Source organism: Setaria italica, chromosome V (assembly GCF_000263155.2).
Source record: "Setaria italica strain Yugu1 chromosome V, Setaria_italica_v2.0, whole genome shotgun sequence".
Taxonomy (NCBI): domain Eukaryota; kingdom Viridiplantae; phylum Streptophyta; class Magnoliopsida; order Poales; family Poaceae; genus Setaria; species Setaria italica.
In genome coordinates, this window is record NC_028454.1 from 3,212,426 (window position 1) to 3,234,516 (window position 22,091).

Here is a 22,091-nt window from a genome sequence, read left to right on the forward strand (position 1 = left end):
TCAAGTTTTACTAAAGCGGAATTACACAGTTGTTGATGTGGGCCATGCCCATCAATAGACTTGGAGACAAGCTTACAAGAACCTAGAGACTATATTCGTATTTTCTCCCACTACATTTCCCCTCTTTGTAACAAGTGCAATTATGATTTATGTCTAGGTGTCTCGCATTTTAGTAATATTAGATCTTATTAAATAATTTGGGTAATGAAGGTAGGATATCTTGTTTTGTTTCAAACAGTTAAAAGCCAGAGATCAAGATATCCCAAACCCAATCTCAAAATGGTAGCACAAGTTTGCTCCACTCATTTTTCAGAAGGATAAATACAAAATGGGAATTATGTGGTTTCATAAAAGGGGGAAAATATCTCTTTAATGTGGGCGCACTCTTTCAATACTTATATAAAGAGATCACTAATTAAAATAGTTTTCTGTAATCCTTGTAGTACCTTGTTAACAAGAAAAGCTTTGCAAATACTATGTACTTGCAAGAAAATATATATATTGGATTACAGTATTTGGAATACAAATTCTCTGCTCTTCAACGAATAACCATGGTATTTACAAGGCAAGTTGAAGAAACAGAAAAGGACTAAAGGAGCATATAAAATACAGAATTCTAATTTTTCTAGGGAGGTAGCCAGGTTTGATTTTCTTAAGTATACTGTACACAGTTAGTATAGCCTCAGCTTCACATGCCCACTCTGTTCAGCAAAATCTTTCTCAATGAACCTATATAAAAGAAGAAAGAAATATAAAGCCCACCGCATGAATAAGTTTGCTAACTAGCATTTATCTGTTCTTGCAATCCTCAGTTTCTTTACACTTGCAAGGAAGAGCCTGCCAGAACAATGAACAGAGATAAGATTAACTGAAAGTAAATGAAATACAAGTGAATCATTTAATCGCAGAAGAAACATACTCCCAAGGTACATCCCCAACCATCATCCAGTCTCCATCCTGGTCTTCATAGGTGAGGACATGTGCAGCCTTCTCGCGGGGAATTCGTTGATGGTACTCCATAACATCAGCATCTAATCATATCACATATTGATTATAGAGCGACCAGCAAGCGTCGCCATACAATACAATAATATAGTGAGATGTGACAGCATGTCTTGAGTTTATCTATTCAAATTTAATGTGTGAGACAGGAACTCCTCCTAAAATTAAAGAATTCAGAAATTGTTGGTCGGGTGCTAGCAAATATTTGTGGCTAGAATCTCAAGAAAAGCTAGTGTTGGCATGGCATTACTACAATCCATTCTGTCGCTCAATTATGTAGATTTATCCATTTCTGCATACACATCAGATAGCTTAGATGGTTTCATATATTCTCCGAAAAACATTTTTATTTATGCAGTTTTCACATCCATAAAAACTTGGAGCAGTGATCTGCTGGATGTATACTTACAGGTGATGGGAGTCTTGAACATGTGGCGTAGTTTGGCAAGGAGGCTGTCGTACCCATCCAGCAAGAGCAAATCCAGCTTCCGACCGATTGGAACGCCTTCCATATACACCTTCACGAACAATGTCCGCCGTCGGCGTGCTGACGCCGTCAGGGCGCTTCTGAGGAATGGCTTGATCGGGGGCCAATCAGGGAGTACTTGGTTCCTGCCCATCATCCGTCCGTGTTGACAGTGTTGTTAATAAATGTAGATGATGTCCACAAGGAAACTAATTAGATGGAGAGTACTGTTGGGATATTAATCGGGGATGCTGTATATCTCTGAAATATGATAACGACAACATGAATCTGAAAGTTGTTGCGAAGATGGCAATGATCAATTAAGGATAAAATTGCCCTTCCAGTTAATCATAACAATGAAAGAAGCTTATGCCCTCGAGAAAAATAAGGAAAATTGATGCAAAATTAAGTGTTTGCCTGATTAAAACTCACTAAACTCAAGACCACAAGTCGTTTCCCACGTGAGAGTTCAGATCGCAGTTTTTCCTCAATTAGGAACCACTACTAAAAAAATTGCAAACAAACTTTGAACATTATCAGATATAATCAAGATGTTTGTATATAGGCATGCATGGATAAACAAGAAAGTACACGACCCAAGATCTAAGATGTCTTAGGATTCTGATCCAACAACAGATTGGAAAAGAACCGGGGGGCAAGGTGATGAACTCATGGCTCATGCATATGATCTATTTGAGAATTGCGAGCGAAGAGGTCCAAATATGAACATAAAGAAGCAGATAACTATAGAACCCTCAATTCCACATGTATATACGCATATGATTGATCTCGTACAGAGAAATGATGGCAAAGATTCATCTAAGAAGAGTAATGGGTTAAAATAAAAAAAATAAACGAAAACAACAGATCAGACATGCATGTTTCTAATTAACTCTTTCTCTGAGGGGAAGCCTTGCTTGCATGTATGACTTGCCGATAACATCTACCACAAAAGCTAGTTACTAATTAAGAAATCGAAAAGGAGTAGCGGGCGAAGAAAAGGCACCTTGGCGTAGAAGGGATGCTCTTGGTCTCTGCGACGAGGAGGGAGGATGACGCCGGCGACAGGCTGAGCCCTAGCTGGAGGTCGGTGCTGAGGTCCCGCCGGCTCGCCGGCCGGCAGCCCGACGACGTCGTGGAGAGCACCGGGTGGGTGCTGCTGTCCATGGACGAAGACGGCGACATGCCGCCGCCGTCGCCGCGCTTACACTCCGCCATGCTGCCTGGCGTGCATACACTAGCCGCTGTTAATTGCACGAAGCCGAGGTAGCTGGGGAGCGATGTAGAAACGGGGAGGGGTGTGGAGTGAATCTCACAACTAATCGTCAACAAGCAGGAAGGGAAGGGAGAAAGCAAGAGAGCAAGCGATCTGTGTATATATAGCGGGCGATGGGAGCTGAGTGGCTGACAAAGCCAAAGGATTGAGCTAAAAAAAACATGTGCACAGGAGAGAGAGGTGGTGCTACTATGTTTACCTTCTTTTTGCATATGCTTTGTGTTAGAAAAAAAAACCCCCAATGGTTTCTTTTTGTATGTGATGGGTGTAAACAACCGGTCGAGCCCCATTCCATTTCGAGCTAAACGATGCGTTGCTTTACGCCTCTCAGCAAAGCGGAACCACCGTACCCGCCTACCCGGCCCAGATGATTCCATCGCCCACATACGCGTATACAAGCGCTACACACAAACGTGCGTTAGCTAGCTAATCGATTAATCAAAAATCAAAAGAAGGGAACGAGAGAAAACAATGATATCACGCACCCTCCGGCCTCTCCACGACAGCGGTCGTGTTGGGTTGGTACGGGGTGCACTCGAGCGCCCGGGGGATGCGATGGATGCGCGGCCACCACCACCAAAATCTCCTGTGAGCCCCGCCGCGCCTCGTCCCCTCCATCATCCATCATCATCATCCCCCCACACCAAGACACCAACACGCACCGATCGTCCACGCCGGGCCACCAGCAAGTAGTGTCCCGGATCCTGACACGCACAATCATGTGCGCACGCTCGAGCAGTCGTCGCGCGCCCACGATCGATCGATGGATGCGTACGTGATGCGATCAGTTCGCCACAGACGTTGCTGTACATCCCACCCCATGGGCTGGCCCGGCACATGAGTTATTGCCGGAGGCCGGCCGGCATGGCGTGCAGTAGAGACCAACTCGATCGTACTACTAGCGCGTCCCGGCCGGCCATCGAGAGGTGGCTGGCAGCGCTGCGTCGTCAACGTACGTGCGTGCGCGCGCCCCGGTCATAAAGACGCGGACCGGGGGGGCGCCACACGGATCGGTGTTGACACCCGCGCGAGGCCTGCCGCGGCTCGGGGCTACAGCCCGGGGACACGCCCCCGCCACCCGAAAGCGACCCCCCTGCCCGTGCCCCGCGCCGGGAACTGGCCACGGAACCGCAGGAAATCCTTCGTTTCCTCTCGCCGGGAACGAGCGACGGTCGCGAGCGGCGAGCGGCCGCTTTGTTTGTCCCGGGCACCCGATCGCTCGGTCGTTTTCAGCCGCGGGCACGGGCGCCCCACCCCGCCCTGCCCGGCCCGGACGGGCACGTCACCGCGACGGATCGGGGGCGCCTCGTTGCCCCGACCGGTCAGACAGGGTCGCCTTTCGCGCGCCGCGGATTGAGCCGGGCCCGGGGGTCGTTTTCCCATCGAATCCAATTTGCCGAGAGACCGCAGTGACCGCGACGCGCCAGCTTTGCCTGGTTTTTTCCCCCACTGCTGCCATCCATGTAGTATGAGGTTGCAGGCCTGTTTCAGACGATCGGGAGGGAGAGGGATCAGGAGCTAGTGGCGTCGGTTAGCCGGCCGGGCGCGACTTTGCGGTGCGGGATTCGCGCAGGAGCTAGCGACGAGGAGGCCTTTTGCTTGCCATCAACTTCTGGAGGACCGTAAGTCCGTAACTCCTAGCCGATACTCCATCTTCTTTTTCTGTTGTTGTTGATTGGTGAAGGTCGTATCCTGAAAGTACATCTGTTTTTTCCTAGAACGAAAATTTTAATCTATATATAGATCTTAGTTATTGAATTGTCACATGCTCGTTCTGCAGAATATAAAAATGATAGCATAGAGTATGTCGATGCTGAAGAGGATATTCAGTTAAGGAAATAAAAGAATGAATTCTGAAGCAAATAATTAAGCAGCATGGAATAAACATTTGGAACGTGGAAAATTAGTAGGAATCCACTTTTTTTTTAATAAAAAGGGAATTACCTTGAATTTTGTAGGGACTGTACTAGAATTACAGCTAGTATACAATATCTAAACGTTTTCTTTTGAGAGAACCAAAAGCTCAAGGAAATCAATCAACGATAGATGTGATGCGCAACCAAAATTAACTGTCTGCGCACGATTGCCGCCCAAGTGGTGATCGCGCACCTAATTTCTCCCAATCGATCGACCAAACATTCAACTCTCAAATGCGGCAGTTAGCTAGCACGCCCCGTTTTGGAGTGGAAAAGGACGAGACGTTCCTGAGAAGGGAGGGGACACAGGGGACGCCACTTCTTCACCTTCTTCACCTTTTCTCCCACCGTTTCTGCCGTAGACGCGCTCCTGTTGCACACGACAACACACGGGCACGGCACGGGAGAAAACCACACGAGAAAAGGCGCCTCCCCCTTTTGTTGGCACGTCTCCGTTCCTCTTCTGCGCCCGGCATGATGCAAATCCCAGACACCTGCTGCCTTCTGCAGGCAGGATGATTGTGGCCAGCGATAGCATGTAGCAGCAGTGGTAGCGTACTGGTGGACCTACGGGTGTAGTCGGTGCGGCGGTGTTATTGCATCTGTTGTGCACTGTTCGTCAATAAGCAGATATAGAAAGGGTGCCGTACCGGCGAAGTATGGATGCAATAATAACTGCTGAATAAAAGGGCTTGCATTTTAAGTTTGTAAATTGTCTCAATATACTTCATCCCTTCGTTCTAAAATACATAACATAAGACAAACTAATTGTTTATTAAATTAGCTTGTTTTAATCGTTGTATGTGTGTGTCACACTCACTTGTGAATACTGGAGGGATGAAGACCTGATTACAGATCTGTTGGCTAAAATTAGACCTGTCCTGATTGGATTCATGACTAAGTGCCCTTTTGGCGGGGCTTATAAAGCGGCTTCAGTGCCGGTTTATAAAGTGGGGAGGGCAGCCGGGAGGGAGGCCGCCGGTGGGGAGGCCGGTAGTAGGGAGGGAGGCCGCTGAAAGGGAGGGCGGCCGCTCCTGCAATGGGCGGGGGAGGCGGAGATGAGCGGGGGAGGTGGAGGGTGTGCGCGACTCCCCGTGTCCTTTTGCTTGCTCCCGGGTGGAGAGGAGGCGGCCGGAGAGGGGCGCCGCCGGTTGGTTGGGGGGGGGGGCGCCGATGGGTGCGCCTCCGCCGATCGGACATGGAGAGGCGCAAAACCCTAGCGTGGCTCCGGTTGGGAAATGGCTCGAGCGGGCTGGGGAAGAAAAGAAACGAAGCGGTATGTAACTTATCGGCAGCGTGGGTAATTTCGTTGAAAGGTTGGATTTCGCAGCCACGGAAGCAGGGACAAGGTGCTTTGCAAATTACACTACGTTCGTTCAAAACTGTTGCAAGTTTCGACCCTTAGCGTTCAGCTTTCTGATAACAAAAGCACATGCGGAAGCTGAACCTGCCAAAGGCTCCACGCATAAACGGCTTCCATCACAAAGCCGCTAAAAGCCAGCCTCCATTTTGTACTGCGCCCACAAGGCAAAAAAAAAAATTAGCTTATTCCGGCTCATCTTCCATCACAAACGAAAAGACGCATGTGCCCTTGCTCTTTCGCAAAAATTACAAAGATTTTGCCATGATTCTCTCTCTTGCTTGCTCATGGCAGCGGCGTACCTGATCGTCGGCTTCTCACTGTCTCACCGACGGGCGCGCAGAGCTTTGCAGGGCAGGGAGGACCAGCGGGCGGAGCGTAGGCGCGCGGCGCGTGGCAGTGGACGGCGCGGAGCCTGCTTCCCAGGCGGTGCGAGCCACAGGCGGCCGGCCGCGCGTCAACCCCGCGCGAGCTTCGCAGCGCGTGAGCTCGAGGTCGACGGGCAGCCGCGCGAGCTCCTCAGCGGGCGCCAGCCGCCAGGCGAGAGGCCGGACGAGCACTGCTTTTGCTGCCTCGCAAGCCACGGCACGAAGGAGACAAGGCCCGCTAGGCAAAAAAAGAAAAAGAAAAGGAAAAAGAGAGCCACGCAAGAGAGGTGGACAGAGTGGATATGAAAGAGGAGACGGGAAGGAAAAAAATTGGTAGGGGAAGGAAAAAGGAAAAAAAAAGATGGAAAAGGGAATTTAGAAAAAGGAGTAGAGGAAGAAAAGATAAGGGTGTTTTGGACATTTCATAGGTTCTATTCATTCTAAAAAGTTAGGAGGAGCTGTTTTACCAAGTGTTTTTTTTCTAACAAGACAAGCCAGAGTCAAAAAAACTACTTTTCCGGATAAGCCAGAGCCAGAGCTGTTTTAGCCGGAGCCAGAACTATGCCAAACAGACCCTAACTTTTAGCCATGTATCGATCAAAATCTATTATATTTCTAGTGAAGCTTGCTGCAACACCTCGTTCTTTTAGTGGAGGATATTTTGGTATTTTAGCATCCGTGGTCTGAAATTAGCTCCCATCAGCTGGGTTTGGAGGGGTGGTTAATTTTTAGTTCACTTTTAGCTACATGTTTGGATCATCAGGAAGTTTAGCTGGACCCAGATAAGCCCTAAGTAGCTATGTTATTCCCTAGATGTAAACGGGTATCAGATGGTGTTCTCTAAGTCAGCTGATTAGTTGCGGAGCTAACCATTACTGATTCATTATCTCTCCCCCTACTAAATTGAACCTAAAAGATTAGGGCTTGCATCCCTACTTAGTGGCAACGGACCTTCCATCAGTCATCAGTCCTAGAGCAGGCATCAACTCTTCTGGCTGTGAAACTGATGCAACAACATACCGGAGAAACCACCACTTTTTTGGTCGAGTCTGCAAGCAACCGATCCCATCGAAGCGATGGATATGATGCTGTTAATGATGGCTATTCCTTCATCAAATCGATTTTTTATCACTACGCTTTACTTGAGGCGGGGCTTTGTCTATTGCTGAAGCCTGAAGGAGACAACAAGACAAAGCATAAAAGGCAGTAGGCCGGCCACAGCTCGCTCGCGCCTTTTGTGAGACGCAAGATTGCGAATTGAGCCGCGGCATTCTGGAGGCGGAAAAAGGGGGCGGGGAGGGGGACCTGCGCTGCGGTTGCAGAGAGATGTGCACGGGCTTTGCGCAGACAGCAGGCGCGTTGTTTTATACCCGCGACACCAACCTTTAGCAGGCACAAGAGGACACACCAGCTACGCTGTCTCTCGCAGCCGCAGCCAGGTCCCGGCCGGTGGCAACGATTTAGTTTAAGGAAATTTAAACGAGCAAAGGCGAAACCGTGCATTTCATCGTACCAACGCAATGTTCTGGTTCGATTCTTTCATGGATAGGAGAAAAAAAGGAAACTTGCAAAGGCCAAACAGAACACTACTGCAAAGCAGCTGGCAATATGAGCTTTCTTTATTCTTATGTCGAGGAATGCGGGCAGTGTGAAGTGAAGTGAAGTGATTGAAAGATCGAATCGCCACCAAATTGAATTAGTCGACGGAAATACGAGGCATGGATGGAGCCCATCTTTACGTTCGCTTTTGGGGCCTTGACAGCAACAGCTAGCGCCGGAGAATAGATGCTCCTTGGCACTCAGTCCCTTTTGCAGTCGCTCGTCGTCAGCTTAGAGGTAGACAAATTACGCCGCCACGGCCCACGGCCGTGTCGTGCCTTGGCCGTTTGCAAATTCCTAGTAACTCTACTACTCTAGTGCATGCGTGCTCTACGTGTGCTCGCTTCCGTGTCCACGCGGGCGCATGACAGTCATCATCGCCTGCTGATTTGCATCCACTGTGTCCTCAAATCAGCGGTCACGTATGGTCTGTTCTGCTCCAGTCTCCGGACTGAATATTCAGGCCGGCAGGGGGCAATCGATTTGACACCGTTCCCTCTGTTTTTGACGTCTCCCACGTCAGCTTTAACTTGTTCGTGTTCCTTCCTTGCTTCCTCGCAAATCGCAACACGCCATTCGTGTCTGTAAAAAGTGACTCGCCACGACCAAGAATGTCAAAAGGATTTCTCCTGGGCTAGCAGCGTAGCAGGAGATTTTTGTGCCCTCCGTGTCCATACGTGCCCCTGGCACACGGTACGCGTTCGCTTTATGTGCGACGCATAGGCAAGCTAGTGGTTCAGTCGTCGCACACCTGAACGTGTTTCACGTAACGCTGCCGGCTGCCCCCGTCTCGGCAGGTGATGATGACTCGAAGCATCGGCGGCTACCATGATCGATCTCTCCTCTCGAAGCAGTGAAAAGATGAGACATCAGGTGGTAGCGGTAACATCACCTGGTAGGATTACTAGCTAATATGTGCTTAATAAATAATCAAAAGATGCTCATCTTTGTCAAAGCACCTAGGACGGGCACCGGGAGGAGTAAACTAAACTAAGCAACTCCGAAAAAAACTGAGCAACAAACAACTCGATCACCGTTAGCTTTGTCACACAAGGAATTAAAATTAAAAGGCTCACTAATAAACTCCCTGTAGAAATACAATATGTGTTAGGTTTGGTTTCTGTTACTACTCGTGTCCTAGTAGGACTTAGAGTCCTGAGCATGTATATCTTAATCTTGTACCAATCCCTTATGTACCGGTACTATATAATGATATGTATCGGCTGCCTTATGGTTAAGCCGTCTCAACCAATCTCACATGGTACCAAGAGCCTACTCCTCCTAGAGAATCATCTAGTTGCGAAATAGCAGTCCTTATTTTTCTCGACGACGCCCATGGCCTCGACGAGTTCTTCAGCTTCAATCTCTTTTTCAATTCCGGTGTACGAGAAGCTTACTCGGGAAAACTTCCTGATGTGGCGAGCCTAGGTCCTCCCTGCCGTCCGAGGTGCTTGACTTGTTGGTCTCCTAGATGGGTCCTATGTTATGCCGACACCGACGTTGCGAGTGGAGAAGGCCGATAAATCGTCGGAAGAAGTGGAGAACCCTGCCTACGACAAGTGGATCGTGCAGGATCAACAAGTATTGTCCTATCTTCTCTCATCTATAACCAAGGAAATCTTGGTTCAAGTATCATCGCTGGAACATGCATCTGAAGTATGGAAGGCGGTGGCAGTTATGTTTTCATCTCAATCCAAATCACGAATCTTGCAACTTCGTGCTCAATTATCTAGAGAAAATAAGGGGGACAATACTACTTTGGCTTATTACTCTAAGATGAAAAGCCTAGTTAATGAATTGGCTGCAGCTGGGAAGAAACTTGATGATGATGATGTTATTGGCAATATCCTCAATGGATTTGGTCTAGATTATAATCCTTTTGTTTCCGCCATGTTTGTGAAGGACAATCTATCTTTGAGCGATCTCTATGGCCAACTTTTATCCTATGAAGCTCGATTAACTCAACAAGCTAATGATGGAGGGCACTTTTATTCATCTGCCAATGCTGCTGCTCGTGGACGTGGCTGAGGTCACGGGCGTGGTTTTAGCACTTGTGGCCGTGGTTCTACTCAAGGACGTGGATTCCATAATGGAGCCTGAGGATCCTACAATGCTCCTAGTTCTGATTATCAAGATGAAGTGCCAATCTGCCAATTATTTGACCGTATAGGTCGTGCTGTTCTAAATTGTTGGTATAGGTTCAACCGCAAGTTTGTTCCACCCAATAACAATGGAGGAAGACCTCCACAATCCAAAACACGGAAGTCTGCTTCTTCAGCTATGCCCTCTTATGGAGTTGATACAAATTAGTATATGGACTCTGGTTCCACTGATCATATCACAAGAGCGTTGGATAATCTCACAACAAAGACAAAGTATGCTGGTCAAGATCAGATCCATGCTGCTAATGGCAAAGGTATACGCATTAATCATATTGGTAAATCCATTATTCATACCTCCAAATGTGATTTTTCTTTCAATAATGTGCTTCATGTCCCATCTGCTACAAAAAATCTTGCCTCAGTTCATAAGTTTACTAAGGATAATGATGCTTTTATTGAATTTCATCCTACTTTTTTCTGTGTTAAGGATCTGAACATGAAAACCCCTCTTCTTCATGGTAGATGTCAAGATGGTCCTTATCCTATGCCACAGTCCTCTTCCGAGGTTCATCACGCTGTCAAGCCTACGACGTCCCTGTGGCATCATCGTTTAGGACATCCTTCTTCTATCATAGTCAATTGTGTGCTTCGTGACAACAACTTGTCCTCTAGTAGTGAATCGAGTCCTTTAGTTTGTGATGCTTGCCAACAAGCTGAGTCATCAATTACCTTATCCCCAATCTGATAGTACTTCTTCTTCTCCTTTAGAGTTAATCTTTTCGGATGTTTGGGGCCCTGCTCCTAAATCAGTTGGTCATTATCAATATTATGTAAGCTTTATTGATGATTTTATTAAGTTTACATGGATATATTTGCTCAAGAATCGCTCTGAAGTATTTCAAGTTTTTCATAATTTTCAGCAATATGTTGAGCGTCTCTTTGATAAAAAAATTCGTGCTGTTCAATCTTATTGGGGTGGAAAATATCAAAAGCTCAATTCCCTTTTTAATGAAATTGGCATTATTCATCATGTATCTTGTCCTCATGCTCATCAACAAAACAGTCGGCTAAATGCAAACATAGGCATATTGTTGAAGTTGGGCTTTCCTTGTTAGCTCAAGCATCCATGCCTTTAAAATTTTCGGATGAAGCTTTCCTAACAGCCACCTATCTCATTAATCGAACACCTAGCCGTGTTATTGATTTCACTACACCCTTATCTCGGTTCTTTCATGAAAAGCCAAATTACTCTTTTTTTCGAGTTTTTGGTTGTGCTTGTTGGCCTAATCTTCACCCTTACAACAAGCATAAGCTTCAGTTTCGTTCTAAGCAATGTGCTTTTCTCGGCTATAGCAATCTTCACAAAGGATATAAATATCTTGATACTTCCACTGGACGTGTCTATATTTCCAGAGATGTTATTTTTGATGAAACTATTTTTCCTTTCTCTACACTTCACCCTAATGCTGGTTCTCGGTTGAAATATGAAATCCTTTTATTACCATCTACTCTTTTTAATCCGTCTGGGGTTATGGATGATAGGACTTATCATATGACTAATCCTTTACTTGAGCTTGTGTTGCATGGTAATGATAGTGGTTCAGGTGCTGCATCTGAGTTGGTCCAGGAGCCTTCATTGTCGCGTGATCTGGTGATAAATCCGGTGCAAATCACCTTTCCTGTTGGAGCCGTTGAAGACCTTTCCATTTCTAGGCTGCAAGACACGGGCGCTGAATCCAATTCTGATCTGCTGCCGTGTGCATCCACGGACTCCCATGCAGATTCGATCGGCAGTCTGTCGGACACGCCTGCGCTAACCGGGGTTGATTCGCCTGCAGCCGCTCCGGTCGTGCCACCTATCTCTGCCGTGCGGGATGTGCTCGCACCTCCGACCGCGTCGGTCCCGCTAATGGCGCCGGGATCCTCTACGCCTGCTGTCGCTGCTTCTTGTCTTGATGTTCCTACAGACCCTGGTGCAGCTAGATCTTCTGTGTTGCCTGCTTTCTGCTGTATCTGCTGTGTCTCCGCGCCATCGGTTACCAGCACTGCCTCCTAGCCCTCCCTGGCCGATTCATGGCCCTATCACACATCCACGGACAAGGTTGCAAAATAACATTCGTCAGCCCAAGGTTTTTTTTTATGACAGCACGGTGCGATATGATATGCTTTTAGATGTACAGGAGCCTAAAACTCTTCATGAAGCTCTTAATTCTCCGCAATGGAAATTGGCTATGGATGATGAATATCAAGCCCTTATGCGTAATAATACTTGGCATCTTGTTGATCAACATCCTGGTCAAAATATTGTTGATTGTAAGTAGGTTTATAAGGTCAAGACCAAAGCTGATGGAAGTGTTGATCGTTATAAGGCTCGTTTAGTTGCTAAAGGTTTTAAACAACGATATGGTTTGGACTATGAGGATACTTTCAGTCTGGTTGTTAAGGCTGCCACTATTCGTCTTGTGCTCTCCTTAGCTGTTTCGAATCATTGGACTATCAAGCAGCTGGATGTTCAGAACGTGTTCTTGCATGGTGTTCTGGAGGAGGATGTCTTCATGCGACAACCACTTGGGTATACTGATTCTTGGTTCCCTAATCGAGTTTGCAAACTTGACAAGTCATTGTATAGGTTGAAACAGGCCCCTAGGGCACGGTATTCCTGGTTGAGCACCAAATTGCAGTGTCTTGGCTTCTCTGCCTCCAAGGCTGATACCTCGTTGTTTTTCTTTCACAAAGATGATGTTGTCATGTATCTTTTAGTGTATGTTGATGATATTATTGTGGTCAGTTCATCTTCACAAGCTGTGGATGCTCTTCTCGTTGCTTTGCGAGATGACTTTGCTTTAAAAGTTCTTGGTCATCTTCATTATTTTCTTGGCATTGAGATCTCGGCTACTAGTGGTGGGTTGCTTCTCAGTCAAGCTAAGTATGCCTCTGATCTTATTCTTTAGGCTGGTCTTAAGAATTGCAAACCTGTTCCTACTCCATTGTCCATTTCAGAAAAGCTTGTAGCCCATGATGGTGAGGCGTTGGAAACTAACATGGCTACTAGATATCGTAGTCTTGTTGGTGGATTGCAATATATGACTCTTACTCGTCCTGACATAGCTTTTGCGATTAATAAAGTTTGCCAATATCTACATACTCCCACGACAGTTCATTATTCCATAGTCAAGGGCATTCTTCGATATGTGAGTGGCACTATTAATTTTTGTCTCCGAATTGTTCAGTCTAAGTCGACTCTTGTGAGTGCTTTCTCGGATGCTGATTGGGCTAGTTGCTCGGATGATCGTTGCTCTACAGGGGGCTTTGCTGTTTTCTTGGGAGAAAATTTGATCTCGTGGAATGCTCATAAGCAGGCAACGGTCTCTCGGTCTAGCACCGAGGCTGAATATAAAGCTCTTGCGAATGCTACTGCTGAAGTTATTTGGGTACAGACCCTTCTCACTGAATTGGGTGTACCTCATCCAAAAGCAACTGTTATTTGGTGTGATAATATTGGTGCCACCTATTTAACGCCCAATCCCGTCTTTCATGCTCGTACTAAATACATTGAAGTTGATTATCATTTTGTTCGTGAAAGGGTTGCTGCCAAGATGTTGGACATACGCATTATTTCATCCAGTGATCGGGTCGCTGATAGTTTCACAAAGTCTCAGACGCTAAATCGTCTGCGTGAGTTTAGAACCAATCTCAACTTGTGCAAGTTGTGATTGAGGGGATGTAGAAATACAATATGTATTAGGTTTGGTTTCTGTTACTACTCGTGTCCTAGTAGGACTTAGAGTAAAAAAAAAAGTAGAGTACCAATCCCTTATGTACCGGCATTATATAACGATGTGTATGGGCTGCCTTATGGCTGCCGTCTCAACCAATCTCACACTCCCAACGTTATAAATAAGGCTCTGATTAGGACAGAGCTCGTACTCAGCTAGTACTTAATACTATGTATGTGCATACCATCTGAATAAATTGCCCTCAGCTGTTGCGTCCACTGGAACAACTAGCCTATAACCAGTGCGCTTAACAAACAAATTAACGATTATTGTTCGCGCAGAATACTCACACAAGCACAGGGTGGCCCTCAATCTCACAGTGAGATTCTCACTCGTGCATTGAGATGCGTGCGCAGCAAAAAGTTGCATACAAAACCCAAGAGCAAAAGCTGCAAGCATCATTTCGAGGACCCTACTCCCCGGGAGGCTTCAATTCATCGCAGTGCCTGCTACTCCGTCTGTCCTAAAATAAATGCATATCTCACTTCTCGAGGAGTTACGTTTTAATTTTGACTAAGAATATAGAAAATAGTATCAACATTTGTATCTCCAAATAAATTTATTAAAAAAGTATACTTAATGCTCAATCTAATAATATTTATTATACATCATAAATAATAGTACAATTTTTATAAATTTTGATCAAAGTTAAAAAGTTTGACTCATCGAGAAGTGAGATATGCGTTTATTTTGAGATGGAGCGAGTACATTTTGCACGCCGTGCATGGTGTAGCCAACAATGTCAGCCTTGTTCTTTGCTCGGTTGGTTTAGATGTCTAGAAATTCAGCACCACCACGACAAGTAGCTAGCTCTTGTATTAAGCAAAAAGGCTAGAAAGTTGCATGACAGCCATGCTTGCACACACGCCAAGGGAGGTGTGTTGGGGGCCGATGCGTGAACCCTAATGATTGTGCCCTTGTCTGGCGCTGGTCGCCGGATCACCCGGCCCGGTCCCTCACTCCATGTCTCCATGCCATGGTCTCTCTGCTCTTCACCAGCAACAAGGGCCAGACAGGCTTCAGGAGACAGAGGAACAGGTGCAGCCAAGGGTAGTAGAAGTAGAAACCGGCCAGAAAGGTAACCGGGTGGTAGGGTAGAAATCGGCAGCCAGGCAGGGTTTCCTCATCCCCCGTGATCTGCCATGGTTTCGTGTGCGTCGAATCCCTCGTCAACTGGCATCGTTGCTGCCTCGACAGCGTGCAGCCAGCCCAGGGTTTTGGGGCTCTCGAGTAGTAGGGTGTTCGCTTGTCACCCTGGGATTGCACTACACGCTAATTTTCTAAGTGCTCAGATTGATTGGCCGGAGTACAAGTGTGTAGTATAATTATCCTTCTAGCTGAAGGTTCTGCTACTGTGCTATTGTTTAGTACAATAGTACTGTGTTGCATCCTAGGATCGTGCTATCTCAATTTTTTTAATACTCGATTGTGATGAATCTTCAGTATAGTACATATTATCAAACGCTACAATCATAGTATGGAATTTGTTTGACGGTCCAGTGGGGGATTTTAGAACGTATACCGATGCCCTTCCATTCCAATATGCTCCCGGATCACGTTGTAGCAATTAGTATTGCTGCTAATAAAAATGCCGCCAATGATTCACATGTTTATTCACAACTTTTTTTATTCTTCGCATAGAAGCAAAAGAATCATCCAAGGCAGTCTCAGTTACACATTCTGTTTGCTATTGCAAGATAGTATTTAATTTTGCTGGAACTAGTGTTTACAGGAAAACGCTACATGAGTCTGCATATAGATCTCGTAGATGAACGTGAAAGAAAATTTGTTTTGTAGGATGGCGAACAGAACAATGTCCTACAGCCCTACAACCTAACTAATTGCTAATACGGAAAAAGATCAGAGGTAGTACAATTTACAAAATAAGATGGAAAAATGCTCGTAAACTTCGTGCCAATCCTGGTCTCACCTCTTCTGTGCAAAACAACGACCAGGTCCATTTCTTTCATCACTTGTAGGCGTACTTGGTCAAGAAATCAGATATTTGCGAGGCGCTCTCATAGGCACCCTCCACGCATCGGCCCAGGGCAACTCCTGCTACATAGTTCCCTCCAAGGAACAGCCCATCATAGCCACCTCGGTCCAGGGAAGATTTTGCAGCCTCCAAAAGATCAAGATGTCCTACCAGGAACTGAGGTATGGCTTGTGGCCACACTCGGACACCCAGGACTAAAGGGTCCACTGCGCTAGGGTTGATGAGCATTTTCCTGAGGTCACGGTCAACTGCTTCTACCAGCTCACTTGCACTCTGCAAATGAGATGGCGTCATAAGAAATATAGCCAGTAACAGGCAATCAAGTAAAATCGGAACTAAATTGCATATATAACTGGCGGCTCAGATTTATCATGAACTCCTAAGTGCTGTTTGTGTGGTGAAAACTAATGCAGTTGATACTTATGTTGATTATTAAAGAACAACAATTTTCTTTTTACAGTAAAAATAACATAATCACAAAAGACAAGGCAATAAGTTCGATAGAGAATTACTAACCTTGGAAACAATTCCTGTGTTTGTGGCACCTCCTATGTAGTTTAGAAGTAACACCCTTCCAGCAGGAGCGCGATTTGGAAAGAGTGATGAGCTGTATATCGTCCCTACAAAAGCATACCACCACTATCTTGATTCATATCGTGGATTTAACAAAAGAAGACAAAATTAACACCAGAATAAAAAATCAAACCAGAAAAAAAGAAAATAATCTGTTGCTGTTGGAGCTTAATACTCAATTGCAAGAAATACCTAATGTCTCAACTCCTTGACTACGTGGATGCAACTGGCCAAAACCCTGGAGCTCCCCATCAATCAAGCATTCCTTTCTAATAGCTTCCTTTGGATACGAAATAGTTACAGCAGCAACTGGTGGATAATAGAATCTTGAAAGGGCATCTGCAGCATCGCTCTGTGGAGGGCAAAGACAAGTTCAATGATGATATCATGGTGTATGTCCACACTATCTCACAGATCCTAAGAAAATGACATGCTACTAAAATACAATCCTACTTGTGGCATGCAGAACAAGGATCTTAAATGTCACCAGTAACCGACACTAACTAAAATAGGCTCTGGATTCGAGTGCCTGGCCACATTATCGTATTTGACCATGGTATTTTAATTCAAATTTTATATTTTCAGGTTAAACTTGCACGGCTATTTGATATACCAAACTGTCTGGTTTTTTCCAGCCTGTAATGGACTGGTTTAAGTTTGTTAGTTCCAGGATTCCTCTGCAGTTGATTTTTGAAACCTTGAAGAGAATGGTCAAGTTTCTCTTTGTTAAATTTGGTACAATATGTAGCACTAGGGAGGAAAAATAAATAAATGTCTCTAATACAACATACAAAATATAGTAAAAGAAAAAGGATAGACTGTACATCTATAAGACACAACATGTTGCATGTAAACCAATCTAGCACGCTTTGCAGTCTTGCATGCATTTAAACTCACACTGAACTGGATTGAGGGCAGTCAAATATAAATAGTAGATACAGGGTAAAAGGAGAACTAAATTGCTGTAGCAGTAACCTATCAACAAGGCTGGTACAGCACCATCACAACATATCTTTGGTTCTGCATCATGGTTAGGGTGGTGCTATGTATTCTCTCCTTTTGGAATAGCACCTAAGTTGTACTTGGAAATTGTTCTCCTTTTAACATGTAGAATCATGTAAATTCATCGCTAGTGCCCGTTTGTTAAAACATGGTATAAACTTAGAAATACACAAAATTTCTTGTGTAATTAAAGCATTAAAAACTACAATTTCAAAGGTTAGCAATGCTTCAAGTCGAACTAAGTTGTTCGCAAAATCTTCTTCAGTTCTGTCAAATCAAGTATCAGAAATTACTGCCATCACTAATATAATAAGGAAAAAGATCATAACTTCCCACAATTTTTTCAGAAGCATGATACACTCAGCAGATAACAAGAACTATTCAGATGTCATTTGGCAATGGAAATGCTGACTACAGAATGGCAGAGAGAATCAATTCTTCAAAGAAGTGCAAATCCTACCACTGACTGGCTGTTTCCCAATTAAGTACATTCAAGGGTATCAAGACACACAGTACTCCAGTTTCTGGAAACATGAAACTTGATAGTTTGATACTTACTGAAAGTGGACGCAAGATGTCACTAGCAACATATGATGGAATCGTCATGATAACACTTTTAGCCTGCACTGAAACAACGCCTTCAGGTGTTTCATACACCAATACATATCCCATGCCATCTGATTTTGTAATGCTAGTGAGTTTCCACGAAAGCTTGACTTTACTACCCAAGCTGTAAATGAAGGAAATATATAATAGAATAAAAGTGAGGACTAGCACCATAATTCCAGAGCAGCAATTTAAATATTACACTTACTGATAGCTCACGACCAAATTACAATGAATATGCACACTAAGTCACTTCCAAGTTCTATAAACCATTCCTTATGGAATGCCTATCCCTAACCTATATTGTAGATATCAGCACAAATCAAGATGGAAAGGATAAGCTTGCCCTAATTTGCATCAACTTTTTTCTGAATAGTAGGTGCAGGTGCCTTCCTCCATGTATATGATTCAGAGAGCAATACCATAACATGTCTTAAGGGATAACTGATTCGCTATAAATAAATATACAAGACAATAAGAACAAACCTGGATGTAATGGCATTTGGAAGCATGGCGAGACCCTTCCTAAAAGATGCAACTGTCTGCCCCTTTGGCGTAGGAAGGCGGCTAAAACAGATGAAAATATATTAGAATGACAGAACAACTGATTGATGGAACAAAAGAAAAAAAATGGATCAATCTCTTACGGATCCCTCGGTGGTTTAGGATTCTTGCCCCTCTCCTGAATCGTCTTGATGGTTCCACCAATAATACTACCTCCAGCCTCTTCTAGGCGCCACACCTTCCCAAATGCAGCTTTCATACTGAGCTTTGAAGGATCACCAGCATAGACACCTAGGTTTGCATCGAAACTGTTAACTTCTTATTGTAATCGCTGCAAGCAGCAGACCAGAACAAACAGCCATTACACACTGCAATAGGCACCTGAGCAGAAAGGCTCAATGAGGCGCTCAAAGACTTCAGCTCCGAGGTTGCGGCGCACGAATTCTTCCACTGACTCCTCGCGGCCCTGAAACCTTCGCCAGAAACGCTCAGCCCCGTTGGCAATTGAACAATCAAAGTGCACAAAGATTTAAGAATGCAGCACGGGGAGAGCACGAACTGGAGGTGGCGGTCGGATGCCGAGGGCCCCAAAGCCAGCCCTGAGCTTGCCAGGAATGCTCATGAGATCGAAGAACGGGAGGTCGGCGGGCTTGGATGGCACGGGCCTCAGCTTCCCCTCCCACAGCACGAACCGCGGCGCATTCGGGTCTCCAAACACGAGGTCATCCTTCAGCCCGCTATCCACCTGCGCGCGCGCACCCAATCCATTCAGAATTTCACGCCTCCGCATTAGTCCGAGAAGAAGAAAAACCGGGGGGACGAAAGCGAGGAGCGTACGGCCATGGTGAGGACGGGGTCGGAGGGCTGGAAGCTGTTGGGCCCCTCCTCCCAGAGGTACCCTTCATCGGGGCGCTCGACGGTGGTGATGTTGCCGCCGGGTCGGGCGCGGGCCTCCGTGACGAGCACGTCGCCGACGCCGTGCTTCGTGGCCAGCGCCTGCGCGGTGCAGAGGCCGCTGATGCCGCCGCCCACCACGACGCAGTCCGCGGACACCCGCGCGCCCGCGGAGGCCGGCGCCTCGGCCGCGCCGCCCGCCACCGCGGCGCAGCGCACGCTGACGCCGCGAATGCGGAAACGCGCGGGGCCGCGGGTCCCTCTTAGTGGAGGCACGCCAGCGGAGGGGGCGGTGGCCATGGCGGCGGCGACCATTTCCGTCGTCGTTGCGGAGCGGGGAGCGCGTGTGCGGCGGAGTGGATGACGCGACGCGATGTGGTTGGGGGATGGCCCACTGGAACGGAAGAGGTGGGCTGGGAATCGCATTCCCGCGCGTGATTGGTTCCGTGGATATCCAAATCTGTCACGTAGTTAGCCCTCTGAACTTGGGCCCTAATTGCTGGCGTAATTTGAAGCCCAGGGAAAATTGCAGCCCAAATATTTTTGCTAGGGCTGGGCCTGGTTCGTGGGCCGTTGCCACCGGGAAACCTATATGGTACTTGGCTTCCAATTTTTGAGATCCGTGCACAATAGTTGGAATTGGATTAGGTCCGCATGCATGCGCATAAGCCAGACTAGCATGGTTGCTAATTGGTGGGTGTTCCTTTGGATTTCAAACTTCTAACTACTTTTTCTCTTTTTGAATCCGTTTGAACCACTCTGAGAATTAATGTAACATGATGTGACCCAATATGAATATATTTTACTATTTTTTAAAAATCAACATTTTGGATGATCTATCTCAACATTTTAAATATGCTACTTCAACATTTTTCATATTAAATGTTGAACTAGTTTATTCTAAAAGCTGAATTTAGTTTGAAAGAATGTTGAATCTAATATTTAAAATGTTGAGTATATTAGTTTGATATTTGAATATATGAAGTCACAAAATCTTTTGCAAAGGTAACAAAATAACAGCGCACGGTTGCTTACCCTGTAGGCCTGTACCCTCTTGCATGCTACCGAGTGGCCTCCTGCTGCTGTTGCCCTGCATGCTGCATGTTATGGTTGATGCGGTGATGCACGCTCCTCCTGATATTGTCTTGCAGGCTACAACGTGCACAAAATTGAATCGTGGTGTGGCTGCTAGGCGTGGTGGGCCGTGCGTCGGGTTTTGACGGGCTTCTAAGCCATAGCTCCTGTCTGGCTTCCACAAGCCATATAGGAGCCCCCGGTTGCCACTAGTCCAGAACATTTTTCCTTCCAATGCCCTTGGCTAGTATTACAATGTTGATATCACTGTACAAAATTCAATATCGTAAAAAATTCAACATTTTTTGAAGTGCCCTGGAGTTCTCGAAGAATACAGGATTTGAACTTTCAGTTTATATAAGGGCGAAGCAATGTAATCCTCACTATTTGATGTGTGAATTTTGAGTTGAATAATAAATGCAACGTGTATTGCCTCTTAAGTTGGTTTTGACCAAGTTAAAAAAATATCAACATCAACAGTATTAAATTAGTTTTATTAAATCCACGCTATAAAAATGTCTTATAGAGCATGTATTGAGATAATAAACTATAAGTAAAAAACGTAGGGAGTAGGAATTCTACAATATTGATATCACTGTACAAGTACAACGAACTTTTAAGGTGTATTTGGTTGCATGCACCACATTATGTATGCATGGATGATTCTGGATGGTGGGGTTCAACCAATTTGCTTGTACCGTATGGTTCACTTCTATTAATAGAATAATATATTAAGTAGTAGAATAATGTATTAAGTGGGATGGCTTCATCCTGGATGGGATGATACAATTTACCCAACCAAACAAAAGAATCATTGTTATTTTGAACCATTCCATACATCAACCACGTGAAAAGGTACACTGGATGTAGCTAGGCTCATAAATGCTCGGGAACATGGGCGACGTATCTATTCTGTGTATGGAATAGTAACGTGCAAGTTTTTCTCTCCGCCTCATACAAGGTATCGCCCAGGAGCCTCTGGACCTGGCATGGCAAGCACTCGGGAAGATAGCACCGGCGCGAGCGGCGTGCTGGTAGAGCCGTAGAGGCAACACTCTTTTGAAGGGATACGGACGGCACGTTGCTGGCTTTGCCTTGCAACTTGTGTACATAGGCAAAGCGAGCGAGCGAGCCCGATCGTGCAACGTGCGGTCTCCATCCACATTAATCCGCCTCCGCCGCCGTCGCCATCCCACAGGGTTACGTACCGAACATTCCAGCAGCGCGCGCGATGTCCGAACCGTCCTCACGTACGTCGCCCCGCCGCCGGCGTCCTTGAGCCAGAGGGGGCACCGGCCCCAACGGCGACGTACGGCCAGCAGCATCGGAACTATTCGGCTGGACTTATAAACCGGTTGAAAAGCTGAAACGGCTGATTTGTTATGAGAGAAAAATACTGTTTGGTGGCTAATAAACCTGCTGAATGACCCGTCTTCTCGCTCTCCCCACGGTCGTCTCCGCCCCACGGTGCACGTCGCCGTCGTCGGGCGCCTTTGGCGCGGGCCCCGGCGCATCTTTCGCGCGCACGTGAACGTCCACGCGCCGCGCGTGCCCGGCGCCACCCTGCTCCAGCGACA

General features: G+C 46.1%; 2 protein-coding genes and 1 long non-coding RNA gene across 4 annotated transcripts; all 3 read right to left on the reverse strand.

Annotated features, from left to right (window-relative positions):
• Positions 1–450: 450 nt before the first annotated feature.
• LOC101756773 (auxin-responsive protein IAA4) lies at positions 451–2,946 on the reverse strand. Of its 2 annotated transcripts, XM_004967581.4 has the most exons (4): positions 2,475–2,929; positions 1,412–1,614; positions 920–1,031; positions 451–837 (listed from the first exon to the last, which is right to left on the reverse strand). In XM_004967581.4, the coding sequence occupies exons 1-4, from the start codon at positions 2,684–2,686 to the stop codon at positions 783–785; spliced, it is 582 nt and encodes a 193-aa protein (XP_004967638.1). In that variant the 5' UTR covers positions 2,687–2,929; the 3' UTR covers positions 451–782. The 2 variants fall into 2 exon arrangements, with proteins under 2 accessions (XP_004967638.1, XP_022682759.1); XM_022827024.1 differs by lacking the exon at positions 451–837 and having other exon boundaries at positions 921–1,125; positions 2,475–2,946.
• Positions 2,947–6,013: 3,067 nt separating this feature from the next.
• On the reverse strand, positions 6,014–7,186 carry LOC111257433. The gene is made up of 2 exons (XR_002677959.1): positions 6,323–7,186; positions 6,014–6,174 (listed from the first exon to the last, which is right to left on the reverse strand). It is a non-coding gene; the product is annotated as an uncharacterized LOC111257433 (long non-coding RNA).
• An 8,292-nt stretch (positions 7,187–15,478) lies between these two features.
• On the reverse strand, positions 15,479–19,805 carry LOC101757191 (protoporphyrinogen oxidase, chloroplastic). The gene is made up of 9 exons (XM_004967582.2): positions 19,384–19,805; positions 19,106–19,291; positions 18,928–19,012; positions 18,690–18,837; positions 18,529–18,609; positions 17,995–18,166; positions 16,627–16,786; positions 16,378–16,481; positions 15,479–16,134 (listed from the first exon to the last, which is right to left on the reverse strand). The coding sequence occupies exons 1-9, from the start codon at positions 19,753–19,755 to the stop codon at positions 15,835–15,837; spliced, it is 1,608 nt and encodes a 535-aa protein (XP_004967639.1). The 5' UTR covers positions 19,756–19,805; the 3' UTR covers positions 15,479–15,834.
• Positions 19,806–22,091: the final 2,286 nt, after the last annotated feature.